We start from the raw sequence: 24,969 nt of genomic DNA, 5'->3' as shown, positions 1-24,969 counted from the left end.
CATCTAATACTACAAATGATTTGTCTTCCATTATTTCTATTGAACTTTTACCTTTACGATCCAATATCTTATCATTCGATAATCTATTTGGCTGCAGATCAGTTTGTTGGCATAGGCCTTCCTCATACATTGAATTCATACCCCCTATTCTACTATTAAAATCACCACCGAGTATCATAGCAGCAATCTTATCCAAGAGCGCTGAACATTGCGTTAAAAAGCAGTCTAACTTGTTCAAACCTTCCAGTTCATAGCCTGAACAAATGAATATAAACTAAACCTATCCAGATTCTATTCTTATTTAAAAAAATGTCAACTATCAGGAATACATTATTCAATTCTACCACTTGGAACTTCAATCTGTTATTTATTAGCATTATTAATCCTTCAATCGCTCTACCTCTACTATTATTTTTCTCTGCCTCTTTTTGAATTATGTTATAATTATGTATTAGAGAAGGTTCCTACATGTTTTAATTTGTGTGGGATCCACACAATCCTAATTTTCACATAACCCTATTATGTCGTAGTCGATCTTCTTGCTAGGATAAGCTCAATGCATATAAATTATTAAGACCATGACAATTCCGAAATACTACTCTAAATGGGAGGTTTTGCAAGTTTTTAGTCTCACATTGTTTTGAACGACTAAATTATTAGAACCTATACTAAGATTAGAGTATGATTCTACCTCTCTCTCTGCTGCTGGGATGGTGAGGATCCCATCTCGAATATCTCCAATCATCTGGATTACTTATCTTCCTTTGTTCTCCGTACCGACTCCTCGTTTCGCGTGTTTCCAACCTCTTCCTCATTCTTGATTTGAGCCGATTTCTCCCTCGAGACTCCGAACGATGAAGACCGGCCGCGCTCTCCAGCTCTCCCAACTGCTATCCCGAATGTGGCTGGCTGCCTTGCTCTGCCTTGGTCCGCGAAAGTGTCTTACCGCGATTCAGCCAAGTTGTCATTGTAGATGGCTTTCTCGCTGGGGTATTTGTTGATTGAGCCTTCGATTGAGAATTATTTCCAACTGCGGCTTTATTCGATTGTAGTATTGTGGAGCTGGAATCCGAGACGCTCCTCGCCCTCATGTTGTAGGTCATATTCTGGCCTCTGCATTGTTTTCTCGTCTCACCTCGGCAGTATGACTGGCTGCTGCTTGGACCATCACCTGTACTCTCACTATTGAACCAGTTTCATAGCTTATTTCGTGCTGCGCTGCCTCATTGAGATTTTCAGTTTGTAAAGCTGTAACATCGGAAGGTGACTCACTGCTAATTCGAATATCTGGCTCCGCCTCACTTGCATTTATTTCACTTGTTTGCGTTGTAGTCGGGTTTCTACTAACGTGTGTTTCTACTTCTACGATTTGATCGTCTTCTCCCTCATGTTCTTCGACATCCTAGATGTTTAAATTTCTGGAATGCATTTTCAATTTTTCAATTTATCCAGCTTATATGGCTGACTGTTGACAAGCAGTTTGTCGTATTGGAGTACTGTATGCTGTCCATCTCTCCTAGCCATTGACATGAATTGTTTCAACTCTCTACGAACGCTTCTAACTCGGACAGTAAAATCCTCCTCAACACCAATAATGTAGTCTTTGAACCTTTTCCTTTGTGACAAGACTTCCATTTTTTTTCTTGTAGTTCGCGAATCTCACAATAATTGGCCTACATTGTCCAGTTCGACGACCAGTCCTATGAGCTCTTTCTATATTATACTGATCCAGATTGACGTTTAATCTCGTGGATATAATACTCCTTATGAGGATCTCGCACTTATCACTGTTCTCTGCCTTCTCATCGCGAATATTAAAGAAAACCAAATTATTCCGTCTGGAAAACCCCTCGAGACGATCCACAAGAAAGATCATTCACAGGCGACTGTTTTCTTCCGTTAGATCATTAAACGTTTGTTTCAGCGAAATAAGATCACTATTCAAGTCTAGAATACTCTTATTAATTTTAAAAACTTCACTTTTTATATCCGGTACAATGGAGATTATTTTATCAAACTTTTCCAATTTGAGATACACATCATCCACTATCCTTTGCGGGCCCGGGTTGGATTCTATGCCCGAAATTGCCAGAACAATTAAAACCACACACGCCGCGTAAATATTAAGTTGTTTGCAGTTCAACGACGATTTAGAAGCCTTATTTAGTTTAGAAAGAATAGCAAGAAAAGCAACACCGAACATTCTAATCCACACAAGAAAAAGGACAACATCAATCATTATCGCCAAGATAAGGAAGCTACCGAAAATTTGACTGTTTTGGTTAACGTCTCCAACTCAACTCCATAATATATATTTCTGATTATCAGGAATCGCAACAATTTGAAACTCGAGCCAGATTTTTGGGACTTTTGGGAAAATGGCTCTGAGAGTGTTGTATTGCATCAACTTTTGTTATCAAACTATTCAACAAATTCGTTTTTCAAAAGAACTGTTTTATTTGTATTGTACTTATATTTTCTAAAGAACCAATAGAGTACGACATTGTGAGCCCGTCCAAATTATATTCATTGTTAGAGGATAATTCAGGCAAATTATTCACCTTTTCACGTTTTAAACTTTGTGAAACTTCAAACTTTTCTGTTCAACATACCATGAACTTGGATTTAATAGAAATATATAGAACATGTTAACGCGTCAACTTTTTGTTTTTAATACGCGGTAAATTATTCAAAGCATAGGCCTACAATAATTTTTTTACGTGAATAAGATTTCTGCTACAGCTCCAACTCTAATCATTAGTTTGATTCTTCCTGATTCTCTTATAAATATGCCTATCATGATTAGTTTTTCACTTTCAACGTTTGATCACTGATTATGAAACCTACATAAAGTCTACATAAAAGGCAGAAACATCGGAGCCTGATATCGGAGTGAAATCATTTTTCACATGGTTATTTATAAAAATAGATTCTTTTTACAGGGTTCTGCCTTGTATAAGAGTAGTTCAACCCCCAAGATATTATTTAAAAAAACAAATGTTGAAAATTTGTCTTCATTCAAGAGAAGATATGTCAATACTTTTCGCAGTGTTTGTTCATACACACAGTAAAATATACATTCTTGTGAAAATAAATGAAAGTCTAGCAGCACAATCTTTCGACCATTATCAAAAGGTATGATATATTTACACTAAAACGATGTTCTACATGCGTCTTAATTGATACCTGACTAGAAATTAAATGAACTTGAAAGGAAAACATTAGAAGGACTTGAATTGTCACGTTATGAAAACATGCATATTTAGTTTGTTACAAAGTTGATTCAATTACAAATCAGTCTGAAACTGAAAGAGATGAGCCGACTGTTATTCGTTTCAACGTTGAAGGAGGCACGTGCTACTAATTGAAAATTTCTCCATTATTCAAACACGAGGCTTCAGCGAGTGGGTTGAAACCGATAAATGTTTTTCCAACAATGGAACTCATACAGTTTTAGTTCTCCCGCTTCGGAAATTAATTAAAGAGTGTGTCGATAAAAAAGGCAGCGTAATAAAATGTTGTTATTCAAGGAAAGCGTACGTGGGTCGGTTTTCATTAGTGATGTGATTGACTAGTGTTGCGGGCTGTAGCCAATATTACCTTCTGCTTGGCGCAGGTTGAGCTTATTGAATGAGTGCAGATCCTCTAATACCGGTCAAACCAAATACAGACAGCAAATAAAAATCGAGCACCTTTTCCGGGAAAGTCAGATAAATTGTCGGCTGTGAACGCATGACACTCACTCTACTGTGAATTCCGCATTAATTACTACTTGAACATTGAATCTAGCGCATCCATGACCGCACTTACCAAGCTGGCGTTAAATATTTCTCTTTTCAGCAGAAATAATCAGTGGCGCTCGTGCGAAAAGAGTGTTTTCGTTGGCTGGAGAGCCGCAAAATACTGCAGCATACCACTCACACTTTGTTTTTTTTAAACCTCATATTTTTCAACGAGACCACTTTTCCATTCTCGGATTTTCTAAAAATGGAACAAAGCCGGTTGGAATCTGACGGTTTTGAAGCATTTCACGTGTTGATTACTCTGCTATGTGCTCTTTTCACATAGAACGCTTAGTTCTTCATTCCACACTAAAATGAAATGAAACCTCAACGTTCCCCCACAATATACTTTAGATAAATATTATTCTACCTCGATACTCTCCAACTTATTAAGCAAACATATTGATCGTTACCAACGCCAGTTAAACAAAACCTCAGTGCTCAACGCAACGCCTCAACCCTCAACCGCACCAAATTACTCCAATTATGATTCTTCCTCCAAACCCTCAACTCTGATTTGCTTATTGGTGATTACTCCAATAGTATTCAATGAGAACGCCTTCATATAGTCAAAACCAGTAATTTTTGAAACTAATTAATGGCTAGATGAATAAAGCGAGCGAATCGATCCTGCTAGCTAGTATAATTATATTATAATACACAAACAATCCTTGTGAAATGTATTTTGAAAATCATTCCCGTTAACGAAATCATAACGTTAGAATCTATGAACGTTCTATAATGATAGAACTCTATTGGGAAGGTTGAATTATTCTGAAACACTAATATAACATTGAAATCTTCTCTAATTTCTGTCTGCAGGTTGGACAAATAATCATGAATCAGATGATCATTATTTTCATCCCTACTTCACCTTTCATTGTCCTGGTTCTGGATTGAAATTAATCTTGCTTTATTTTGATATCGACAAAAAATATAAATATTTTCCATTGACAAAAAATATATAGTATGATCAATTGAAAAGTTTATTTATTTATTTTTCAAAGGCAACTCTCTACGAGTATTTCAAGCCAAGGTGATATTGATGATGAATTTAATATTAATTTGATATTGATTGATATTTATGAGGGGATGATGATGAATGATAATTTTATTTTATTTATTTTTTTTTTATTGCCAATTCATAAATCAATTATATTCATATATTACAAAATTTTCATAATTTGACCAATTTTAAAAATATAAAAACAATAAACATAATTTCATTTTGTAAACAAAATATTATAAAACTAAATAAAATAAGAATAATATATGATTTTACTCTTAAATAAAATATTTTTAAAAACTAGGCATCACCAGCAAAAAGAAAAAACTCTTTGCCCGCTGGTGAGAGTTGCAAAATAACGAAAAATAAATAATATTTCGAAAATAATTCTAAAAATTTAGGTTTAAATTCAACTGATAAATACGCAATTACAATAGAATCAGCAAAAATCAAACAAAACATTCCAAAGAGCAGAAAAAATACAGAGATCAAAAAACAAAAATGAATAACTATTTAAAATTCTATGCTTGATAAGGAAAAGAAATACTCCCTCTTAATCCACTCTTTAATGGTTTTTTTATTAATTTTTAAATTTAAATCAAAAGGTATTTCATTGATCAGTTTACTGCTCGTATAAATAAGCTGCCTTCTGATCAATGAAAGTTTTGTAGGATAAACTTTGTATTTCTCTATTACAGCTGGTCTGAAATGATAAAGGTTCTTGTTCAGCTTTGGGAAGATACTTTTATTTTTCATTAGGTACTTTAACAGGACTTTGATATAGAGTTGTCTCATGGTAAAAATAATGCCGCACAAACGCTTCCATTTGTGATGATTTGATGAATGAATGAAAGAGAGTGTGAATGAAAGAGAGATGATGAAATGATGAAATGAAATCTGAGAACGAGCACCCAGTTATATTTGTTATCAGGGTCGTGCAAAATAACATAGTTGTTATTTTTAGCAAACATGCCAGAATAATATTCATCAATAATTATTAAATCGTTATCGTATCAACGGAATAAGACTTGACAACAAACAGTGACATTCACCTCACATCAATCATTAGCATACTAGAGGATAGCCTCTTCTCTCTAGTGGCTAAGTGATATACAGTAGGGTTAAATGGATTTCGTGGGTACTTTGTGAAGATGGAAACAGACCCAAATATTCTGATTCTAGGGTACCTCAGGATATCCGAACCACTTGCGCATATTTGGGTGTCACGACTGAGCCGCGTAATGGCCGATTCAAGATGGCGGATCCAGCGTTAATTTAAACAGTCATAGAATGGTTACCATTCATGATAGAGACATCTAAAAAACGCGAATCGAATCACAATGAATTATCCTATCAAGTTTGTTACCACACATTTCCACCTAAAAAATTATTTGAACCGACAAAAATGCACTTTATCAAAACCATTTCATTTTTCAAGAGTATTTTTCCTGAATAACTACTTTCAATGACGATTTTAAGATATTAAGTACAAAAAAGTTCTTTGAAATGAAATTTATCATCTATTTCCGTTTGTTTCAAGTCTTTACCATCTTTTATCCTGGAGTTGTGATTTTTTCATGTTGTCATTCTAGCCGCTGAGCCAAGTAACTATCATTAAAACTGAACTATAAAATCGATTTTTTGACGAACACTTTATGATAAAGATTTTCGGATGGTCTCAATCTCTCCGTAACAACCAACCAACTGAGAATATCGATGAGAAAGTAACGAAAATATTTTTCATAATTGATAAATTCAAGGTGGCGGTCATAACTGACAATTTTTTTATATCGACTACTTTTCAGTTACAGTGAGAGATCGGATCGATTCTTAACTACCCAAAATATAATACTCTAGATAAAACTATCATTTTAATTACTTTTCATCAGTGGTGGCTCCCCTTAAGGTTGCAAGGTTGCACAACCCCCAACAAATCAGGCAATAAAAAGAGACTTTCTTTTTTTAAATGTCTTAATAACACCTCAATTTGATGATCATATTATTAATGAAAATTATTTTCTAAATTCCGACAAAATTCACACAGCAGAAAGACACAACAGATATAATTCAACATTTTGAATTTGCGCTGTCCAAAGAAGGAAACGCATAGCATTATTTGCAACCCTCTATGACGCGTCGCTTTTATGGGAGAATAACATTGGAAGCCTAAAGTGCCGGCAAACCATTTGGTTGTTATGACAACGGAAGGCTTTTTGAGAATCGCATGGTTGCAGCGATCCTACGGTAAACACTTTTTCACAAGGAGGAGAGCAGAGTCTCGACGTCATGATAAAATGACGTGATGGATACTTATATCGATATTCAAGTTGCTTAGAATCGATAGTGGAATAGATATTCTGAAAGTGGATTAATAATAATGCGTTATGTAAATTGTAAATTAATATTAAACGACGTAGTTGTTAAATTGAGAGACCATGAAGTGGCAACTTGTTCGAAATATTTATTTATTCATAAACAAATACAATCCAGGTAGAAAAAACAGGCATTTCTCCCAAAACTGCTCTAAATCTTAATTTGGAATACACAGTCTAGAGGTTATGTAAAAATGATATTTTTTCGTGAGATTAATCACGATTAAAATGTAACAGGCTGTTGTGCAACCGGGCCTTAAGTAGTAAGTTACTTCAAAAGAACAAAGATTTAAAGCTTCAAATTTCAAATTTAAAGCTTCAAATCTTGTTCTTTTAAATGATTTGTCAGTCTTGTACAAGACTAAAAGATCGCTATGGTAGTGACTTTACCATAAAAGATAAGCAACTTCAAATCAACATGATTTTGAGCTCTTTAATTCTAATATCAGAAATTCACAACAGTTGCTCTGCCAACTAGGCTACTAAACCACGGAGTACATAAAGTATTCTGTATTCTGTCTCTGTGACTAAACTATCGATTCTAATTAGCAACTATCGATTCTAATCTAAGCTATGGATATCGATATATGTATCCATGACGTCATACTTACATTGACGGCGAGACTCTGTTCTCCACCTTGTGAAAAAGTGCTCACCCGATCCTACAACCAGTCATTGTATGGAAACTAACAATTCGATACCAACAATATCGATCTATGAAGACTGTCTTCGTATCGATAGTCGATAGTATCACACTACAGACGTCAGGCCACGTTGAAAAGTTTTGTTTGTTTTGATTTGAGGATTGTAAGTGATGGAGTAGGCTAATAAACGAAACGTGTGTGTAATAATAAACGAGGATATGTGATATATATTATATTTAGCGTTGAAAATTGATTGGATGATTGGATATTTAGTTAATAGCAATGGAGAATGAAACTGAAATTGAGAAGTTTGTAAGACCTCCAAATCTTGAGAATTCCACACAAGCCGTAAGAGTTTGCGTGAGCGCGTAAGTACAAGCGGCAGTTAGAAAAAAATAATTGTGCTATTGTATTTCCAGGCTAATAATTTTGAGAGGATTAAGAATGATCCTATGTGAAACAGTTTTGGGCTTTCTATTTCTATTGTATTGTTTGAATCTTGTAAATTATTCATTTCACTTCTTGTTATCTCTTACAGAGACTTGGAATTCTGTTTGAAAAAAATGATATAATTCAAGTTCTATGTAATGACAATTTAATAATCCCTATTTATTGCGTTCTTATTTACTATGATAGTTAGAATTGGTCTGCAAACTCCAAACTATATTTACACCAGCCACCACTGCTTTTCATGATTAATATAGTTCCAAAAACTTGAAACATACACTCTTCGGGGACGAAATTTCACTTTCCACCCTGTAGATGTATTCACAGTGGACATAACCTACTATTACTGAGACTGTGTTGTAGAATTTTCCCAAAGCTTCAAAATGACGTCTAGTTGAGGGCTTAAGTTCATTTCCCACGGCTGGAGCGTCATTGGAAAAGAGAGAAAAGTACGGTTTGCAGCCGAAATCACGTTTTTCCCTCCGTATTCGGCCTATGCCAAACCTGACAATTAGAAAACGGTGTAAATAAATAATCATTGAAGGTACAGGCTTGGAAATGGTATAAATCTCTTTGTTATCATGTGCAGAAAGAGAATATCCATGATGGTAATCTTAAAAATGTTTGTCATCATAAAAAAACAAGATGGCTGACGAAATTTGTAGATTTTCAAGAAATTGCTTGTAATAATATTACTCCATTGATATTGAGGATACAATCTTTCCACACGAAAGATTCAAATTAAGATAAATAATCAATCAATCCTTTATTCATTTATACAATAAAAACATTATCGAAATGATACGGAGTATCTGAGTGATAGACTGAGTATCTTGATTATTGAAAAGTTCGAAAATAAAGCTGAAAGCATATCCTCATCATTAACTATATTGCAAATATACTTCTCTTATTTCTTCATACACAGAGCAATGGAATATAAAATGCTCTAATGTCTCATCACTTGAGCTACAAGAAAGGCAGATTTATTTTGTAATCAATAATATATTTCTTACATCAAAAGTTGATCAAAGTATCAAGAGCTGAGAGAATTCTAGCGGAGTTGAGCATCTCGTGATTTTCATTAGCATTTTCTCAAACTCTGAGAAGTCTGGGTTTGAGTTAATTCTCCAGTACCTACTGTATCGCTGAGAACTGCAAGCATAATGGACATCCAATGTCCCAGTCTTAGTACATAGTATTTTTATTTTTTTATACATTCTCATATTTGTGAAAATCAAGCTACAATACATTTCAAAAAGAGCGCGGAATATGACTTGTGCTATGTGATGTAGTAAAAACGTACAAATGAATAATAGAAAATCAACTGAATAAAATACATAAATATAAATAATATGTGAGCACACTTACCCAATGTATTTACACCCCAACTCTAAATGTAATTGTATTACTACTACACCTGCTCTAGAACATGGATTTCCCATAGTAGTAGGTTAATTTCCGAAAAAATGCAATTTATTTATATTTGTAGTAAATTTCATATATTGTATTTTTTAATATCATGTACATTTTATTGATTCGATTTTTTATTTGTATATTAATGGAAATGGAATTTATTTGTATTGTATTGTATAAATAATAATTGATTGATAAACTGATTTCAATTTTACAATTGATTTCATCAACAATGTTCAATTGAACACAAATAAAATCACGCCTGCTTCTAGACTCTGGAATACTAATTACTTCTCAATATGACTTCTTAGTCCTTAGTCCGTAAGCTTGGCTTAGTGACGGCAATAAGGTGAATATTGAAACTGAATGAATGAAAAGGGAGGTAGTCCAGTCACTATATACATTAGTGCATGCAATTTATATTGTAGTTCTGATTTTTTAATATATTATTTGGGTACATAAGAGAAGTCCAGAACCAATTTCTTCATGCAAAATTTCCTTGTGCTAGATACAGAGTGGCCCAAAAACCTCGTATTTTCGGCTCATTTTCCAGTTTTCAGCTATTTCTGCCAAATTTCGTAATCGGACAGAAAAATTTGCTCTTGCTTTTTTTCTGGAATATGGAATTTTGAATAAAATGAGATCATTTGGAACTCTCTATCTCCAATGAGTACTGAGTTATGATTTTTCAAAACTGAGTAAAATTTGAAGAGAAAATAAATTTTTGATGAATTTTAGATTTTGATCAACAATATCTTCCGATTTTTACCATTTAGATGTATAAATTTTCAGCTTCTACCATCATCACCAACTACATAGTCTTCACATTGATATTTCGCACAACGACATAAGTTCATAAGATTATTTTCTATGAGAATCACCCGTAAGATGCACTTCATTTCATTATTTCCTAGTACGATGGAATCTGAGCATTGTGTCAGAAGTTATAAGTGTTTGAAATTTTTATCCTTGAGGTGTCCTTAAGCGCGCCTCTTCACTAGGAAATACTGAAATGAAGTGCATCTAACGGGTGATTCTCATAGAACATAATCTTATGAACTTATGTCGTTGTGCGAAATATCAATGTGAAGACTATGTAGTTGGTGATGATGGTTGAAGCTGAAAATTTGGTGTTTTTCACAATAAAAGGAGCATGGAAATCTATATGAGATAGAGCGTTCTACCTGATTTCAGATTGTAGAGCACAAAAATACGCCTAGAGGGATTTTGAATTATACATCTAAATGGTAAAAATCGGAAGATATTATTTTCTCTTCAAATTTCAGTCATTTTTGAAAAATCATAACTCAGTACTCATTGGAGATAGAGAGTTCCGAATAATCTCATTTTATTCAAAATTCCATATTTCAGAAAAAAGGCAAGATTAAATTTTTATATCCGATTACGAGATTTGGCAGAAATAGCTGAAAACTGGAAAATGAGCCGAAAACACGAGGTTTTTGAGCCACTCTGTATCTAGCACACGGAAATTTTGCATGAAGAAATTGGTTCTGGACTTCTCTTATGTACCCAAATAATATATTAAAAAATCAGAACTACAATATAAATTGCAAGCACACCCCCTTTTTTATGTCTATATTGACTGGACTAAGGAGAAAAAGAAAGAGAAGAGATTGAATGACGGGAAAAAGAGTATTGAATAAGAAGGAGGAGGTGAAAGAAAGAAAACTTTAGCGATTATATTCGAGATATAATGAACTGAGGAGTACATGTGGAATCGGAATAACTACTTTACATTCAATATTCAGTTGTCATCCTCTAACCTTCATGAAAATCGATTAGGTCTATTCAAGTCTAATAACTGACCAATTCAACTCGGATGTTCTAAATGTGTAGCATAAAGTGAGGAACAAAGACAGGATGATGAAGGTGACTGAGATGATTAATGGCTGAGTCGAACGATAAAGTTTGCGAGGGAAACAAGAATTAGTACTCATTTACCGTTCCAGTTGTTGGTTGTTGTCAACGATGGAAAATGCATCCCCGCTTAACGACAGATGAAAGTGTATTGTCCCAAGTCTCATGCGTCTCTATAGACTCCTGCCTGCTAGTTTCAGGCGATCGAACAAATTAGAGAGATATTTGCGAACAGGTGCTACTGCCAAATCGATTCTTCCATTAGTGAGGGAGGAGAGAGAAGCTTGAGAGAGAGAAGCTGGAGAGAACTGAGAGCGAATGGAGAAATGTAAAGAGAATTGCTATTCGGATCGAGAGGGGATGAATAAAGGGTACAGAGAATTGCTACTCGGATCAAGAGGGAATGAAGAGAATCGACTGTCTGAACAGGAAGGCAATGAGGAAATAAAAGAGACAGATGAGAAGGCCGGTTGAGTGATTCAGAGAGTTAGGAGGAATTGAGATCCAAGTAAATTGCTGTGAATGAAGAGCTGACTGTATTGTGTGCGGCGAAAGCACTTTGTTCGTTAACAATGAGTCATGGCAATGAAGCGAAGGGTGGGGCAAAAAAAGAGGAAGAGATTAGTGAGTGAATAGGGAAAAAGAGGATATAGAAAAGTTCGGAGACGATGGAAATGAGGCGAGTATTGGATTTAGATGAAGAGGAAGTAGGAAAGGAAGGAGAAGGAAAACAAATGGAAGAATTATATTATATCGAATAATATCAAGAATAAAATGATATACGAATTTGATATAGTTTTTGTTATGGTATCGTTGATGATGATTATGATGATGATGATGATGATCAAATTAGCTCAATCATGAAGAAGAGTAACATTAATAATGATTGCAGTAGATGTTGATAGCACCCATGTCTACTTTTATCAACTTCACTGGTTATGAGATTTATTAATGCTCTGCCTAATACTAATATTGTAGGAGCCACGTGATCTTGAGCGCAGACTGAGTAGCTTTCTCAGTTATAAAACAACATAAACAGTTTTAGGAAGTTCCGCATTAATCCGTACCGTACTGTCAACGTATCATATTAATTTGTCAGTCCATTTTCAAAATAACCTATCTTAGTATATTTATAGCTTGGGGATATTGTCCTATTGCGGTATTGTATATTGTATTGACTATTGATTATAGCTTGGACAATACTAAGAGCAGAATTAAATGAACAACCACAGTTTTGAATACTTTACATGCATCTGACTGTTTTGATTATGAGTTTTGACTATCCATAAATAATGAAAAATAATAAAACAATAATCTATAACTTATTAATTATTAATATCGAATTATAAGTGATCAAACATTTCAAAACACAACAAAATAATTCAATTTGATTAATGGTGTGAATATTCAAAGTGAAAAATTAAATCCAAATTTTCAAGAGGTTCTAAAACTGCGAATATCCATTCTTAATTCCATAATTCATTTCATTTTAGATGGCACTATGTTATTCCTCATTGAATACGGTCATATGAATGATCATCTTCCAATTAATTAAAATACTGTGTCTTCTAATATTTTTAACATGAGAGAGAATAAAATCTCACAAAAATTACATTTCTTGAACGGCGTATGCATTTGCAATATTATTGTGGAATATTTCGGTTTGTGCAATATAATTAATTATTGATCATTAGGGGTATATATTGATACTTTGTGCATTATTTTTGTGATGTTCAAAATCTGCAAAATACATTGTACAAAAAGGATAATATTGTGCCATATGTTGGCAATATTGCCAAATATTCCAACATCTCTCGCGGTCGTCTGAACTATTAATCCAGAAATGAGGCATATTTAATCCAGCAATCAATCAATTCTATTATTACAATGATCTTTGATCTATTATAATAGATATCATAGCCTGGAAGAGGAAAACTAAGTGTAGTTTGCATTATTCCTCTTTCAAATTTGAATAGTTATGAAGTTCAAAAGGTTATGTGTATGCCACGCACATATTCCTGGTTCGACAATACTCCTTGAGTATGAATATTTACAACCTTCTATATATTTGACAACCTTCTATATCGTCTCCATACAGTACAATCTTTTGTACTAACCAAAATATCGACACAGTCTAGGGGCCGCCATCGAAACTTAAATTTTCTCAATGGTATTGAGTGTATTGGCCGCTTTAGGTCCTCTCAATTTAATAAAAAATAAAAACTAAAGCTGTTGATCATATTGTTCACATACATCATGCAATATCGAATGAAAATCCAATTACAAAATATGTGAATTGAAATTAAATTTTACCACACTTCTTCTCATATGCACCTTCAATGTTATCCTTTTATAAGCACAAAAAGAACGAGGGAGTAAGCCAATTTAGTTGGCCAACATACTTGATCTGAGGAATATTTATTAAAAATTTCAAGTCGATTGGCCTTATCGTGGAACATAAGAGAGGAAATAAAGTTAAAACTGGAACCTCTATTTTTGCTCATTCAAAAATAGATAATTTGGAAGAAATGAAAACGATTAGAAGAGGAATTTTTCGTGAGAAGAAGTCATGGAAGTGAAGGAGTGGGAAAAAATGCAGAGTAGAGAAGTGTTATAAGAAGAGTAAATTTAATTGTGGAAGGAGGAAAAGGATGAGTGGTGTGTGGTGAGAGCAAGAAAGACTGAAAGAGAAGAAACCACTGCACAAGATACCACAGAGAATAAGTGGGAGTCCGGAACGTGATAGAGGAGGAATACAAGTGAGATCAAGTTTAATTTACTTTTTTCTTCACTTTTCTCATGAACTGGGATATGTCTTGTCCAGTTATTCAACTGCTTTGTAAATTTAATTAATTATGCTTGTTTCAAGTTGGTGCTCTTCATTATTCTACTTGTGAAACAAAATAATTATTGCACACTGTACTTTGTCGCTTTGTAGTATCCTTTTAAAACCTCTCTTGTCGTTTAACTGTGGACTGGTTAAATTAAAAATCTGGTGTGCTACACCTACACAACTTTCCTTGCTCATTGAATTGTAAGCCCCATTCTTAAAATAGAATAATTCAGGGGAATAACATAATGACGATTGGCGGCAACATATTTGAAACTACGATCAGACTTCTGTATATGTGTATATATAATTGTTTTCAGAATACTTTTTCCTTTGTGTAAATTGTGAATTGATTTGATGATTTGAATTGATTTGATGATTTTTTCAAAAGTCGTCAAAACAGCTGTTCTACAGATGAAATATCTCGTCTATGTGTTCTTTTTATGAACTGCTCTACCTACCTAGCTCATGCACGAGAAGGAGTTTACAAAGTCCATTTCTCAAGGATGGGGAGGACCCCCCATTAGTTTCCCAGGAAGGAAACTCATGCCAGTTGATAGAGCTGATAAATAACTACACAGGGTATGAATTTGAAAAAAATCAGTCAAGTCATTTTTGAGAAAATCGTAAAAAACATGTTTTTTAGTAATTATCCGCCATTTTTTCCGCAATTTTGAATTCAATTTTATTGAATTTCCTATTGTCGAATTCTCATGGTATAAGGACCTGAAGTTTAAAATTTCAAGTCAATCGGTTGACACACACACACACACACACACACACACACACACACACACACACACACACACACATTGCTTTTTTGTGAAGCAATACTTTCCTTACCTATGTTAATAGGGCAAGGAAAGTAAAAAAGAGTAGCTTCCTCTTTTTTTTCTATCATAGTATTTAACTAAGGAAATAATGAGGTTACGTAATGTGAACTGAGGTGAACTTCCCTAGCCTTTAAGCATCTTTAATGCTTTCATGAAACTGAAGAAATTCGGGCTGCTTTGAACAAGAAGGTGACTGCATGTACTCTTTTGGTACACTTTGATATCTCGATGGGCTCGGTTTAGGTCCTCTTCTATTCTCTATCTATATTAATAATGTTTATATGAATCTTTATTCTTATTTAATCTAATAATCTTTATTTTTAATGTTTCAATGATTCTCAACAATACCTCTTATCATCTATTTGCTAACGATCTGATAATTCATTCACATTTCCAAAAATCGCAGTTTACACGTGTCCTTGATCAGGTAAACAATGATATCGCCTTGCTTGTTGAGTGGACTTCTGCTTATAGGTTGACACTTAACCCTTCTAAAAGCAAAAGTATTGTCATAGGACATCCTAGGCTGTTAAACCAATTGGATGTCCAATTGACCATCAATGGTACTAATATTCCTTACTGTTCCAGTGTCAAAGTACTTGGCTTATATTGACTGCTCATTGAGCTGGCAGGAACAAGTTACTCATGTTTGTAATAAGGTTTCGGAGTAATTATATTTACTTAGTAGTGATAGAATTTCAGGTGTATTCTTATTTCTATTGTGTAAATAACAAATAGGTTCCACTCTTTGTTTCTAGAAGTTTCTACTCATCTACATATTTATTTCTGAATACGTTAATTATTTTTTTCATTTGTTCCAATTATAATGTAGTGTTAGTATGCGATGGGTCTTTCAAGACCTGGCAATACATTGTTTTTGTGATGAAGAATCAAAAAAGGAAGAGTTTTTCAAATAAAAAGCCCAATGACATACCGTGATATCCCCGAAACGGATAGGTGACACAACAATAAGAATATTATGTTGTAAATTATATTCTAAATGAAATAGCTTCCGAATTGGAATACATTATATTTCCTATCTTATGCGTGCTACACCCCACACCAACTCGGATGTTACATCCAATATTTTATAATTATTGATTAATTTTTTAGCATATTGCAGTGGAACCTCAATATTTTACACCTCGTTATAGTGCATTTTTTCAGTACTTCGAAATGTTCATATAGTACATAATAATGTCCATATAGAACACCCAGATTTAGTACAGACCTTGTAATAGTACATTTTTACAACGCTCCCTTGAGATGTATCGAGGTTCTACTGTATATTGTAGAGCACAAAAGAGTGCTTTAATAACTGACAAAATTGACCCATTCCAAACCAAAATAAGAACGTTCTCAAAATTGACAATAAACTGCAAATATCTTCTTGTATTCCTGATTTTGATAAAATAATCAACATGAATTAGCCTATATGGCATAGCTTCATGAAATTTCAACTATTATTAGTTCTTGATATATTCCACTTTGAAAACAAAAATCTGTATGAATTGACATTAATTGCCAATCTGATCAAGCAGACTAAAATCGTTTATGAATTTCCAAATACCTCTCACAGACTCTCGGGATATAATTTCATCTTTAGAGCATGTTGATGTCATTCTTAACATCATATATTTTTCGTTTGAGAGTTCATTTTTGCCTTCGAAATAGGCTTTACTTTCGTGACGCATTCTGCGTAAATTCCATCTCCACAGTAGTTGAAATGGAGGAGTGATTATGCAGGAGATGATGTATGGTGCTATGACGAATGTGTTGAGGCAAGAATAAGGTAACGTGTACGGTGGGTTGGCTCTGCAATTTCTTATTAGATTTGTGACGATCCTGGAGATTAGAAACTCAGGCCCAGATACCGTACAAAATCTAATAAGAAGAAATAGTTCACCACATAGAAGATATCAAATCTTTGTGGTGAGCATAATCCTACAACAGTCGACATTTTTCTCTACCTTCATATTGTTATTCCCTATCCTGTAAATAACACTACTTTTCCTGCTATGTATCGGATTCCAATAAAGAAAAAAAGTCAGTAGAGGAAAAGACTCTGGCAAACGCTGGCAAAGGTAGAGATGTGAAGAAATAATCTTATTTTCTCGTATTTCTTTCCTAGACGTTTTTCAAGCGTAACAACCATTTTGGCTTCTTGATCGAAATAGCTCCTATCAGAATATTACTAAACAAGAATTAATTCCATTGCTACCTCAACATTGAACCCCGGAGTTGAAATAAGATTTCATCGAAACTTTTCTTTTGATAAGTAATGTAGGAAACAAAAAAGTAGCCTATACAAAGAATTGATGTCTATAATGTCTATCAATCATGTACATTTTGTCACGTTTTGAGGAGAAAATTCACGTTGAAGTATTTCTAAATAATTAAGAACTACATTTTTATCATGATTGCAAAAAATGTAATTTTAATAAACAATATCTCTTTTTAATCATATTTGAAGAATTTTCCTCTATAATGCCCAACAGTGATTTCCATTTTATCGCATTTCTATGAAAAAAGCAAATATGAAATGATTTTAAATTATTGAAAAATAATTGCCTCATCATTATTTATAATTGTTATTACAAATGTAATTATCAGCTCCTATTGAATTTATTAATATTACGCCGGCATTCCTCAGGTCTCCAATTCTGTCTCATTCAAAAAATATAACATTTCTGAGTATAAATAATTAAATGTGGGGTTCATTAATTATGCCATCGCAATCACTTCATTGGTATTTGATGATATTCCTGAATAATAATATGGAGTAGAATGACTAATCAGGAATTCATTCATTCCGCGATATTGATTGATTTGATCAGGTATTGACCAATATTGTTTCTCGTTAATGCAAATTGCAAAATTCTAAGCTACATATTTTAAAAACTTACTACTCTAGTAAGACATACTCTAAAAACATACTAGTCTGTATTATACTTGTCGTATATTAGGTAGATTCTGTAACATCTAATGCTAGTCTATATTCAGGTATTGTTTGATTTACAAATTTGCTGAATTCAGACTCCCATTCTCCATGATTCTGGACGCAATCAGTGTATCAATCCAGATTATATGTAACGTTGAATGACTGTGCGCTGCAAATACTATCTGATGAAAAGAGCTTTAAACATCAGGATTCTAACCCATTGAATGTAGCTACAGAAAGGAGACTTAGCATTAATCTTGACAATTCCATCTGATAATGCTCTCGTTGTTTTCCAGTTCAGATGCATGCTATAGAAAATTGGCTGAATTTTTCATTATTCCGAACGTGCATCTACCTACGCATTTTCCACGCTTTTAAATGTGAGAAGGAATAACGAGAATCATTCGAGTGCTTTTCATTTTCCTGATGGGTGACTCCTCTACCGCTCTCTCACTCACTCTCTCTCTCTCTCTCTCTATCACTCTCTCTCTTTCTCTTCTGTTACCTTTCCTAACCAATTTCGTTCTCTCTTTTTCCACTCGAGGCATGAAATAAAACTGCACCCGTCTGATTCCGTTATTTTTTGCATCAATGAAAAGAGTTCTATCACTTTTAAAATATTACTGCGAGTGAAGGTGGATTTATTGAAAGCGCGTACTGTTTTTTCTGAGAAAATACCTTGCCAGACTGAAAGTCCCGGTGCATACGCTCCAAACATGTGAATGACTCTTCATATGTTTTCTAATCCTCTTGACAGTATTTTCCAGTATTTAGGTCAACAATTTGACTAGCATATCTCGTAGTTGTACGTAGCCCCAGAGCTTAGAGGGGGATTTTCTAGTTGGACCGTACCACAAACTACACGTGTAAATGGTTCGAGGTTTATAAAATTGCCAAAGAGACGCATGCCTTGAGCTATGGCCTAGTCAGCGTTAATTATGTTTGTACAACTCTCTAGCAAACGAGTGTCTAGTGTTGATTATTGCGCACTGCCAGTGCACTCTGCTTCTAAATAAACAGCTATTTCTACGTTCAGTTTCCTTAACTTTGTGTGTATCTGGGTGCAACTTCATTGAAACTCATACATCTAATCCATTTCATATGAGTTTCAACTCAACATATGATGTAACTTGCTATGAGGTATTCAGCTTTGCAATTTCACGAATAAAACCATGAATGTAGAGAGGTATAAAGAGCTTCCATATAAAGTATATATTCATCTGAAGTGTAAAAAGTTGTATTTTATCTCATTACACAACAAATTTGAATCCTTGGAGACAGTGCTGAATTCGCATCGGTTTCAACTAAAAATGGTGAGACCAACTCAACATGGCATAATATCTTTTATTGCAGATGATGTCCATTATGAGATTTTATCTTGTGCGTGGTGTAACGGCACATTCCAAATAAGCTGTCAGAATGGGTCAAACTCATAAATCATTATATAAAATATGAGAATTATAGAGAACGGGAACTTACACTCGAGACTCGAATATTATGATAGTCAGTCCTAATCAAATTTCAAGACTAAAATAAGAGCCAAGCTTGGAACACTGTTATCTGCCAACTTCCCGATTAACGACAGCATTCCTCTACAGATAATAAACTAAATAGTCCCAAACAAAATTATTCAACTTTCTAATATTTCCCGAACTATAAAAATGTAAATTCAAACGAAATATTTAAGATATATATTAATCAACTCCTCACCTCAATCAAACCCGTATCCATTTCGGCAAAGCAGGAAATAAAAATAATATGAGTTCACAACTGGTGTGAGAAGTGAGAGAAAACATTTTATGTCTCCTGTCGTGTCTGCTGATCTCGCTGTATGTGAGAAAAACGTATGCTGCAACCGATTCAGGATGTGTGCCAGAGTCACGTGTGGACCTGCTGCAACCGATTCAGGATGTGTGCCAGAGTCACGTGTGGACCTGCTGCAACCGATTCAGGATGTGTGCCAGAGTCACGTGTGGACCTGCTGCAACCGATTCAGGATGTGTGCCAGAGTCACGTGTGGACCTGCTGCAACCGATTCAGGATGTGTGCCAGAGTCACGTGTGGACCTGCTGCAACCGATTCAGGATGTGTGCCAGAGTCACGTGTGGACCTGCTGCAACCGATTCAGGATGTGTGCCAGAGTCACGTGTGGACCTCACCAGACAATAATGCGCAGTTAAAATGTTTAATCTAAAATGTTTGCAAATTCCCACTCTTGCCCTGTCATGCAACGAATTACACATTAATTCTGTGCATGAGCATTTATGAACAAGTACAGTATTAAACAAATAATTATCAGAAATAAAATTAAGAATACAATTTATTCTAGTTCTAATATATATCCCGAGATTGTCAGTTTGGTGTAAGGGTATGCATTCCTGACCGGCTATTAGGAGGTACCGGGTTCGATTCCCGGGCTGACAATAATTTTTGAATAGTAGCGCTCATCGAATTTCCATCTAGCTGCTGTTTACCCTGGCTTGCAATAGAAGAAGTCTTCGGGGTGATTTGCAGCATTTATTTTGGATCTTTGTTCAATAATTATTAATTCATTATCATTTGAAATAAAAACAATATATCAGTAATTTCCATCTGTAGACTGGCTCGCCGCTATGGCTTCGTATAAAATGAGCGCATGCTATCCAGAGATTGTAAGGGTAAGCATTCCTGACCGGCAATTAGGAGGAACCGGGTTCTATTCCCGGACTGACGAATGATTTTTGAATAGTAGAGCTCATCGAATTTCCATCTAGTTGTCACTCTGTAGTCAATATTTGCAGTAGCAGAAGTCTTCGGGGTGATTTGCAGCATATAATTTGGATTTTCGTTTAGTAATAAATTTTATTATTTATTCAAATATATCTATTATATAATGCAAGATCTTTTACAGTGGGTGAAGGGCTGAGATGATGATGGAATGATCAAATATCCATGTCTGTCGGCGGCATTCGATCCCACGACCAGGTACCGGTAGCTCTAGCAGATTGATGCACAAGAGTGCATCCTTGTTCAGTCGTTTCGGCTAAATTATGCCTAGTGAAGAAAACCGTCATTCATTCCATTTCACAACATCTATACAAAATAGTGTTCAATTCCTATAAGCTTCAACAAAACATGCATGATAGAGTACACTTTTGGTATCTGCAGTTTTCAAGAAGTGAAATACAATCCCAGTGGCGGCTCAAGGGGGGCAATGAAGGCCATGAGGAACCCCCCCCCCACGAGAGCTTAGAAAATCTTTTATTTTGAACAAGATTCTAATAAAATAAATTGATGTTTTCAAAAAAATATTCATTATTTGAGTATCATGTTTTGAGTAATATCATAAAATTCAATTCATTGAATAATATTTTTGAACCCATTTATAAAAGTGATTTATGAGATTTCAGTCAATTCTGGAAATTTATGCCAGAGATAGAGAAAATGATTCCTACTATTTTTCAGTAAGCTTTATGAATATTAATTTTCATAAAGTCCTTATGTTTATGAATAACAAACCAAATTTTTTTCTGAAACATGAGGGTCATGGCACCCCCTCATAGTTTTTTTTCAATGCTAATAACGGATTTTATCCTTTATATCAATCAATGATAAAATAAAGGAATATAAGATTTGTGAAATATCTAGAACTTGTTTCTCTTTACCAATTATTGGTTACATTCATTTGTTAAATGTTACACCTCGTGATTCATTGATGATGATTAAGAAATAAGTTTTTCCTACAGTTACCTTGAAAAGTGACGATTCCTGCACTGATTACAGAACGCAAAGATTCACTTTTCCGCTCTAGTGCGGGAAAAATTTTTCCTGCACTCCAGATTTGCAACATGGCAACACAAAATAGTTGGTGGGTTATATGGAGGATTAGTGCACGAAAACAAAAATTAAGTTGGTAACAATGACTGTGGTTAGATTTAGATAAGAATCATTTCAATGGCTACCCTACATTTATGATAAAATCCCAATCTAGAAATCCAAAACAAGAATAATGTTCATCTTAATCATAATTAAATAATCATCATTTACGAATTCTCATCATTTAATAGTAAATAATAGTTCTTTTCTATTGATAATTATTATTTCAACTGCAAGAAATGAGGAAAGTAGCAAAAAAAATTATTACATTATAAAATTCGAATTTTGAGGTTAAATGATTACCGTTCGATATTCATATAAATAAAAATAATAAAAAACATAATAATACTACAATAAATATTCTCTTTTGTCTATGTTATTTTTATAAATATTTTTCAGTTTACTTTGAGCATTTTTCTCGGTAATTTGAGCAAAAGTCTAAATTTCTGAATCGTGTTTCAGTAATTTTTAGCTGGATGAAACAAACTTAGGTACGATTCTTCCCACTAGGTCGCGCGCTTGTCGGTTCAGCCATCTTTTTGTGTTCAGCCATCTTGCAGCTCGATTCAGCCAACAAGCTGTCGGCGTGTATTTTGAATGTGAATTTTTTGTTCCATCTGTATTTTTTCTGATTCTTGAATGAATAAAAATTAGAAATTTGGCTGAGAATTTTCAACTTCATTTGGATTATTAATTTTTAAATGAATTAAGGTTGTTATTAATAACAGCATCACACACACACAAACATTTGATGGATTTCAGCCATCATTTTACCCATAATTACCCACTTTTCATATTCAATGGTAACTGTAGGAAAAATTTAATGTGAAATACGTGCGCAAAGTTCCTCTGCTGCACTCAAGAAGCCATTCCGCCCTCGCCTACGGCTCGGGCGTAAACGTTTCTTTCGGTGCAGCAAACTGTCACTTTGCGCACTAGTTGCACAAATAACTATTTCGTTAGCCTAATTTTTCAGTTTACTAGAATTCACGTCCTGAAAGCCGGTCAGATAAGATTCCTGTCTAATCCATTGAATTCGAAGAGAGATCTGATTTATCTCTCAATGGATTTCAGTTTCAATAATAATTTTTTCAATAAATTAGTCTCAATAATGTTCTAATTATAATAGTAACAACTACTTCTATAAGGTGAAATTACCAATACAACAAAGGACTTCGGATGCGAAGCATATTGGTTTCTAAAAGGTTCAACCAAAATTATGCATTGGAAAAACTCGCCGACGAAGTGACCAACGTTCCCAAAACGGGATATGCAAAAAATATCAATTTTTAGCTCATGTTAGAAAAAAATAACTTGTAATATGCATGTTTAATGTTGAAGACAAATTTGATTGTATGGTATGATATGTTGTGGTATTTCTCCATAATTGAAAGAATAAGACTTTGATATTGACAATAGCAAAGTCTTATTCTTTCAATTTTGAAGACAAATGTTTTTGTCTTCATTACACATGAAAAAAGTGATAATGATGCTTCAGGGAGTAAGTTATTGTTAAATTAATATCCTAAGAGAGAAGAATTTTTACAATTTCACGATATTCAACCCTTACTTGGCAAGGACACATCGTGATATAAGAAAAATTATTTCTTTTTTTCATCTTTATTCGTCTTAAATAAGATATAGGAATGAAAAAATTCAGCTAATTCAAATCCAATAATTTTTATGGTAATGTAGCTTGTAGGATACACTGTCAAATTACCGGAAAACAACATCGCTTAATATTGTGTATTGTGGGATACTCTACAAAGTTCAAATAAATAACAAATTTCAATTATTTGCTATTAATTTTTTAGTCCATGGTAACTACTTCCCAGTAAGTTCCCTTGGTAGATTTCCATGAGAAGGATATCTCGACCCTCCCGAAATATCAAGATTGACCCATTCACCCTGAAGACATGAAAAACTTTTACAATGTTTTACCTAACATAATAAATGTTAGCTCGAGCTTATTTTAGAGCTAAACTTGTATAAACTTTTCTTAGACTTTCAAAGTACGTTTAGGCTATAAATTTCAAATTTCAATTTTTTCCCGGGGGGGAGGGGCGGACCCCCTTATTCTGATGGTATATCATACCTGTGGTGGTCATAATTATTCAGTCTGAATAAACATTCCTAACTTGAAATAACAATTCATATGAGAAATGAAGTCATTGTTGTCAATGCACTGGACTGTTAACTGCTGTGAACCGGGTTAGGGTATACAACATTTCAGAAGGCTTCCTTCTTTTCTACAATGTACTGAAAACCTATTATTTCTGCATAATGTTATGCCTCACACATTTATTGACAACGTTTAATAGAAATAACGTTAATTCAATTGATAAAAAATCTATTAAGAATATTTTCGTTCATTTGGTCACTGGGAATCCATGTTGGCACAGTAATTGGAAAAGTCTCCTGTAGATGTCTTTTCTTACCCCAACAGCCACTTCCACGTTTCACGATTCTGTATGTTACAGTTGAAGTTGGAAACATAATTGAAGATTTCAGAATAATCTGGGAGCTATTATAATCTTTTATCAGCTATTTAAAAATAGCTGATAAAATTGATGTATCCCATAGGATACACTGCCAAGTTAAGGGTGAGTGAAAAAAAACATGACAATTATCAATAAATTAGTAAACTAAATATGTATCATTATTCTACAATGTTTTTACTCTAGTAACTGGTGTTCTAGACATCTATCCAAAACCTCTTGAGCTCAATAGGAAAAAATATAAAGTTATGTTCCCAAAAAGGGAACGTTAGTTCCTAAGGGTTGGTTCCCGAGCTCGGCATTTACGGTAGCTAAGTTCTAGACCTTAAACAGCTGGAGTCAGAAAATTGGCTTTCCGAAACGGGGCGTAGTCGCAGTCTTTATGATAATCTTTATTCTCTCATTTCTATAATTGGAAACTTTTTTCCTTGACGAAATGAACATTTCTAAAAAAATCAAAATAGCTGAAA

At 34.1% G+C, this 24,969-nt stretch overlaps 2 protein-coding genes across 2 annotated transcripts in view; one reads left to right on the top strand and one right to left on the bottom strand.

Annotated features, from left to right (window-relative positions):
- LOC120354927 (MOB kinase activator-like 2) overlaps positions 1–24,969 on the top strand; it is a 218,140-nt gene that overhangs the window by 4,941 nt on the left and 188,230 nt on the right. The window lies entirely within an intron of this gene.
- Positions 21,068–24,969, bottom strand: part of LOC120354531 — a 27,522-nt gene continuing 23,620 nt past the window's right edge. Inside the window, exon 4 of the mRNA XM_039441861.1 lies at positions 21,068–21,179. Coding sequence (XP_039297795.1) covers positions 21,068–21,179 — 112 coding nt within the window. The remainder of the gene's footprint in view (positions 21,180–24,969) is intronic.

The sequence above is a fragment of the Nilaparvata lugens genome, chromosome X (assembly GCF_014356525.2).
Source record: "Nilaparvata lugens isolate BPH chromosome X, ASM1435652v1, whole genome shotgun sequence".
In the NCBI taxonomy this organism is placed as follows: Eukaryota; Metazoa; Arthropoda; class Insecta; order Hemiptera; family Delphacidae; genus Nilaparvata; species Nilaparvata lugens.
Note: the sequence above shows the minus strand (reverse complement) of the source record. Positions and strands in the feature narration are given on the sequence as shown.